This window comes from Coccinella septempunctata, chromosome 4 (genome assembly GCF_907165205.1).
Source record: "Coccinella septempunctata chromosome 4, icCocSept1.1, whole genome shotgun sequence".
Lineage (NCBI taxonomy): Eukaryota > Metazoa > Arthropoda > Insecta > Coleoptera > Coccinellidae > Coccinella > Coccinella septempunctata.
In genome coordinates this window covers 10,963,758-10,969,757 of record NC_058192.1, presented here as the reverse complement: position 1 = coordinate 10,969,757, position 6,000 = coordinate 10,963,758, and the positions used below count along the sequence as shown (strand labels likewise).

At 35.9% G+C, this 6,000-nt stretch overlaps 2 protein-coding genes across 2 annotated transcripts; both read left to right on the top strand.

Annotated features, from left to right (window-relative positions):
- The first annotated feature begins 399 nt into the window (after window positions 1-399).
- LOC123311844 lies at window positions 400-3,447 on the top strand. Its single transcript, XM_044895936.1, has 5 exons — window positions 400-673; window positions 721-853; window positions 1,278-1,499; window positions 1,706-1,827; window positions 3,093-3,447. Exons 1-5 carry the CDS (start codon window positions 479-481, stop codon window positions 3,342-3,344), a joined length of 924 nt encoding a protein of 307 aa, XP_044751871.1. The 5' UTR covers window positions 400-478; the 3' UTR covers window positions 3,345-3,447.
- A 278-nt stretch (window positions 3,448-3,725) lies between these two features.
- LOC123311123 lies at window positions 3,726-5,847 on the top strand. The gene is made up of 5 exons (XM_044894909.1): window positions 3,726-3,981; window positions 4,035-4,167; window positions 4,333-4,557; window positions 5,087-5,208; window positions 5,616-5,847. Exons 1-5 carry the CDS (start codon window positions 3,781-3,783, stop codon window positions 5,790-5,792), a joined length of 858 nt encoding a protein of 285 aa, XP_044750844.1. The 5' UTR covers window positions 3,726-3,780; the 3' UTR covers window positions 5,793-5,847.
- The last annotated feature ends 153 nt before the right edge of the window (window positions 5,848-6,000 follow it).

Sequence of the window (6,000 nt, the reverse complement as noted above, 5' to 3'; positions counted from 1 at the left end):
TTGCGTAGATGGTTGATTTATGAAGAAAAACTCTTTTCCTCGGGATTTAAAGTACCACTTCGATCCTTAGGTTCATAGTATATTATTATTTCTTTGCGATTTGAAGAGAAAAGTTAAAATTTCAAGTAATATTGGAGATGACGAACCTAAGTGTTAAATTTGCACTGGCTCACGTCAAAAAGTTTCAGTAGAATTAAACGTTTTCGCCATTTCAATGAAAATGAATAAATAAATCATTTTCTCTTTTCTGACAGATGAACCTTTACTCAAGTGCTTCATCAGAAGAGGAACAGAAAGTAGTAAATTACAAAAATTTTTGTGAAGCCAAAGAAACAAAAAACAAACCTCGACTCTACAGTTTTTACAAACTTCAACCTATAATTAGGATTTTAGAATGTCATGAATCAACCTCTATAAATTCAACACAAACTTTTAAATTCTGTCAAATCAGCCGTATTTCTTTAAATTCTCCTAAATCATGAGTAGAAAATTCCGCAATGAGCAACTCAAACTCAAGCAGCTCAACGCAGAAGTGCAGGAAGAGTTGGACAGGGTCAAATTGCAGAGGGAAAAAATTTTCGCGCCGATAATCTGGAAGGATATCCCAGCTCAGGGTCTCCAAATTCAAGATTTGAAGGTTCCGATGTTCGAAGAGTCCATGAAGCTGATTGAGGTGGGCGCAGATTCAGTTTCATCATTCATCTCTTCCTGGTTTTTCAGAAACACTTCCTCGACGAAGACCTGTTGTGTCGAAACGCCAACCTGAGCAAGGATCCAGTCTCAGTCAAGTCTTTTCTTAGTATTGTCCACTTCAATTTGAAATATAGACAATCTATAGCTCTGGTTGATGTCGGTGAGTGCATCTTTTGTAATTGATGCGATTTCAGGAACCATTCTGTTTACAAGGGAAATCCATTAACTCCAGTTTGTCCCTTTTTTCGGGGTTTCGGATTGAATGTGAGAGCCCTAATGATATAATGTAGCAGGATTTATTGGGCTGTTTATATCATTTTGAATTATTCGCTCTAACGTTTTGGCAAGCATTTGCAAGCCCTCTTAAGGGATTTCCGTGTGTTTCAAGGGAAAAAAATTAATAATCAATTACAGAACTTTAACGATTTTTCGTGGCTTTTTTGCAAATGTGTTTTCACCTGTGAGAAGCTAGAACTTAGGGATAACTGGAAATCGTTTCGAAATTTGTACTTCTACAAAACCGTCGAAGTTTTCGGACATTCACACAAGTTTGAATTGTCGGATAACCGATATTTTTCTTGCAGAAAACAAAAAGATTGTTGGCGTTCTGATTCTGAAAACTGTCCAGAAGAACGACTGTGGTCGCGTTTTTGACAGAGTACAAATGATCGAAGGAGACGCATTCAGAGAAGTCAGTAGATTCCTCGGTCAAGTAACCAGGAAGTTGGATATTTATGAATATTTCAACATCGATACATATCTCGAATACGTGTTATTGTGTATCAAGAAAAACCATAGACATAGAGGTAAGTGGTCTTTGGAATCCTTCAAGATTTCGAGACATGTTAAACTTTAAAAAACCTCACCTCATGAGCAGAACTTTTCATGGTTCTTTATCCAATTAATATCTTCATTCTCTAAGCTCAAGACTATGAGTCTCTACAGTCCCTATTCGTAACTTCGTAAATAATGAATTGATATCGTAAACTAGTTGAATCTTCTTATATTTAAGGTCTTGGTTATCAACTAATGGAATGTGGGCTGAGTGTTGCAAGAGCCCAGCAATGTCCAATTGTTTCTGGGATTTTCGTAACACATAAACTTCAAAAACGCGCTGAAAAACTTGGAATGAAAGTGAGTATAGGTGTATCTTGTCCACGAAGGAATTATTGACAAAATTTTTTGTAAAATTGAGTCTGGTTTTGAGTTGAATGGTTCGTGGATCTAGAAATTAAGTTGAAAAAAGCAGACGTCCTAACTTTTCAATATTACAACCTGTATATCAATATTCTTTCGAGGTATATCAAATTGTTGAACTATAAAGTGACCCACATGTTTCAAACCGCGTAATTTCCATATTACTTTTCGTTTTCATTTGGGTATGAAAGTAATGGAAATGTTGCAATACTTGGCAAGAAATTCTATTGCATCGCATTCGTTATGGAGCTAGGGATGGCAACGATATATCGATACCATCAATATAGCAACATCGATATTTTCCTAAGGAAAAATTAGGTAATTTTAAAGATTTTATAGATGATACCTGCCATTCAATGTCAATCCTAGCTCTATAACAATTTCACCTCAATGGTAAAATTGCTTTCTAAGCATCTGTTTTCTGAGCTTTGGCATGAGATATTTTTCTGAGCAAACGCACTTGTATGGACGAGGTCTCGAAGATACACTTTAGAGATATTGTGGGGGTGTACTTTCACTCCTCCATAGTACATATTTGGTGGCATACTATGATGATCCAAATCATCGCTGCTATGATGCTTTTTGACGTCGATTATATATGGATTCCTGGATTTGGCCACTCCTAAGAGCCGATACGCCCTCATTCGACAATTGATCGATTTTAACTGTGAAATCGACCGGGTTCTATATTCCGATAGCTTCCCATACCTATGATTGTAAATATGTCGAAGTAATTGCTTTGAGAATGGGGAAATATCGAACTAGGTTCATGTGGTGATTTATCAGAATGAAGTTGAACTATTATTATTTGTAGAATAACAGGGAAACCTACTTTTGTGTTAATTAATTTTGAAGCTGAGCGGAAACTGAGGATATTCAGTAATTTGCATTTAATCGAAAATTTGTTACGGCTATTTCTGGGGAAGCGAAAAAAAATTAGTCCATTATGAGATCCTGTTTTATTGGCTGAGTGCTCGTTAAACAAATGTTGAAATTTGAGTAAGAAAAAATTTGGATCATACATAACAACACAGCTCTTATCTGCCCCTCAAGAAACTTCAGAAAGTTCGTCGTAAATAAATTTCACATTCTTCAAAAATAGTTAATACATTCCTGAGTATTGAAAGCACAATGGTTGTTGTGATGACAAATCATGAATTCAAGATTCTATCTCATCTGTTTCCTCATTTACCCACTTTCAGATACTGTATAAGCTCAGTTATCTCGATTGGAAGGATGAAGATGGAGAGATGATTTTTCCAGAGCCTGGAGCAGGAAATTATTATTGCGCAATGATGGGTGGTGAAGTACCCCCACCACTACCTCCACCGCCACCTCCAAAAGAAGAAGTCGTGGTGGTTGAGGAGAAAAAGCTGACACGCGTTGAGAGACTAGCTCAAATGGACAAGGATAAGTCCAAGTCACAGAGGAGGACCAGTTTATTGAATCCTTAAGAATAATATCTATTTTTCAATGCATCTAGAACAAAATTTTGAAAACATTGTGGTCGTTTTCGATTAATCGTTAAGTTGAAATAAATCCTGAATACATAATCTTTTAATTCGTTTTATTCCTCTGTTTTTTCCGTATACATTAATGTATCATTCAAACAATTGGTTGAAAAATAAAGTTATCTTTATGATCTCTAGTCTATTTTTGCCTTAACACTTCTTGAAAACATTAGAACTCCAGTTCTTCAATAAAAATTTGTTCCATCCACCACCTTCAACATACCCATGAACTGATGGTGATATTTCCATTAATTAATGAAATATGCCGAATCACAAAAATACTTGAGAAAAACTCATAGAAATAACGTCAATTATTGTCACGATTGAATGACGTTTCTCTTCGAAATTCTTCGCAAATATTCTGTTGAAATCTGCGAAAATGAATCCCGTCAAGTCGCTCATGAAAGAAAAGCAAAGATTGGAAGATCTGTCTGATAATCTGAATGAAGAGATGAGGAAATATGAGGCACTGAGAAACACGCCATACCCATATCAGCTTTGGCAGAGGATACCGAGATGCAACTTGAAACTGCAAGAACTCAAGCCCAACTATTACTTCGATGCAATAAACGTCATCGAGGTATCTTTCCTTTCCTATATTCAGTTCAAAATTACTTTCAATTCTTATTTAAGGAGTATTATCTCAACGAGGAACCCTTATTCCAAAATATGGGCTTGGTTGAAGATTGCGATTCTTCCAAGTCGTTCAGATGGAGGGTTTTAAACAACTTGAAGAACTCAACATCGGTCATTGCATTAAATGAGGGTAAATATTTTTCACATTCACAGAACTTCTGAGATCAATCTTTTGTGGTAACATAGCCCTGTTGTCTGTTTTCAGATATCAATAATTATTTCACTTCTTCAGATTTTCAAATTTTCAAAATCTACACATAAGTGGTGAGAATTCTCTAAAATATCCACGTTTCAGGAAATCTTCTGGAGATTGCCGGTGTGCTCGTGTTGGTAGAAGTAACAAGAAATTATTTCAGTAGAAACATGAGTAGGGAAGACTTGGTGCAAGGTCACTGTCACAAAATGTATGTGAAGCTTACCAGCACGTTGATATATGATGTCGATCTATACTCCATGTTTGATTGTTTCATATTCTTGAGAATATACGCTTTGTGCATCAAACCTAACTACAGGCATATGGGTAACTACTACATACATTCATTAAAAAAGTAGCATTTTTCAGCGGCTTCACTCGCTTATAATTTTAAAGCTTGTCGGAACTCTTGTGGTGTTTCAGCAGAGCTTAGGAGACGTTCTTCCCAGTCCTGTCACTAGTTTTCCTTATGCTTGAGGCTTAGAACTCTAAACCGCTTTTGATTCGATGCCGTGATTGTTATTTTTTCATCAACATAAATTGCTGCAGAAGATTGCCAAGTAGGAACAGTAAAGCACGCAAACTGTCCATTTACTGTGTAGATTAAAAAGCTTTCCGATGACAAGCCGTTATAAAATAATTTTAAAAACCTTCGAAAGCATACGCTGAATAATACACAATCCGAAAAAGATGCAGGAATTTATGTGAGGGAAATATTGTCATTTGTGGACTATAAAAATATGATATTATGTACCTACTAGCAGTAGGTACAGTTTTGTTATCATGACTGGATTTTTCAATTGTTGAGAATCCGGAAACCAGGATTTCAGCTCTCTCTCATTCATGTTTTTTACAGGTCTGGGATTAAAATTTTTCGAAACTGCAATATATGTTGCTCAGTCTTTGAGGATTCCAGTAATTATGGGTGTGTTCACCGATTCTTGCTTGCAGGTGTTGGCCAGAAAAATTGGGATGACTGTAAGTCATTTAAAATGCGAAAAAAGATATTTGGACACAGTGATAACTCTCTCCTCGAAAGAGCAGAGATCCTTGGTGGATGCGCTTCACTGTTCAATTATCATTATTAACACGAGTTGTACCATCTGGTTGGCTTTTCTGATATACAAACTCCTACTACGCAGACATTTATAAGCTTTGGATGACCAGAGATTCACTCTCAATTCATATTTCTGTATTGTAGAGGAAAAAAGGGGAATTCTTCGATAGGGTATGAATTGAACAATTAGATTTGTTCAAAAAATTTGAGATCTTCTGGAGAGATTTTGTTTATCTGGCTTTCTGTGACACTCAACAACGTTTATGGTGGCGTTATATGGCCGACCGTGTATTATTATAGTATCTTGAAAAAATAATCATTTTTATAGGAAATAAAGAAGATAAAATATTCGGACTGGAAAGATTTCGACAACAATGAGATATTCCCTAATCTGAGGCAGGATCGAACTAGCTGTTCCCTAATGGCTGGAAGAGTACCATTACCTCCACCACCTCCAGTAACCGAGACCATAATAGTGGAAGAACCACGAAAGAAGAAGAAATAACTGTTTTAGATTCCAATTTATAGTATTTGTGCATTCTTAGTAATATATATATTCAGTTTTAATTTATTTAAAGGGAGATTTACGAATGAACTTGACTTCTTTGCTCACATAAGGGCCAAACTGATGATACATAACTGAAAAAGTATCACTTATGAAAGGAGTTAATAGATTTTTTTTGGTAAAATGTGAGGGGCAAGGATCACCTTGA

Excerpts from the sequence above, each read along its gene's own strand:
- LOC123311844 (XM_044895936.1), top strand. The coding sequence starts at position 479 with ATGAGTAGAAAATTCCGCAATGAGCAACTCAAACTCAAGCAGCTCAAC. Across the intron at positions 674-720 it reads AGTCCATGAAGCTGATTGAG|AAACACTTCCTCGACGAAGA; the intron begins GTGGGCGCAGAT and ends CTGGTTTTTCAG. Across the intron at positions 1,500-1,705 it reads GAAAAACCATAGACATAGAG|GTCTTGGTTATCAACTAATG; the intron begins GTAAGTGGTCTT and ends CTTATATTTAAG.
- LOC123311123 (XM_044894909.1), top strand. The coding sequence starts at position 3,781 with ATGAATCCCGTCAAGTCGCTCATGAAAGAAAAGCAAAGATTGGAAGAT. Across the intron at positions 4,168-4,332 it reads GGTCATTGCATTAAATGAGG|GAAATCTTCTGGAGATTGCC; the intron begins GTAAATATTTTT and ends TCCACGTTTCAG. Across the intron at positions 4,558-5,086 it reads ACCTAACTACAGGCATATGG|GTCTGGGATTAAAATTTTTC; the intron begins GTAACTACTACA and ends TGTTTTTTACAG.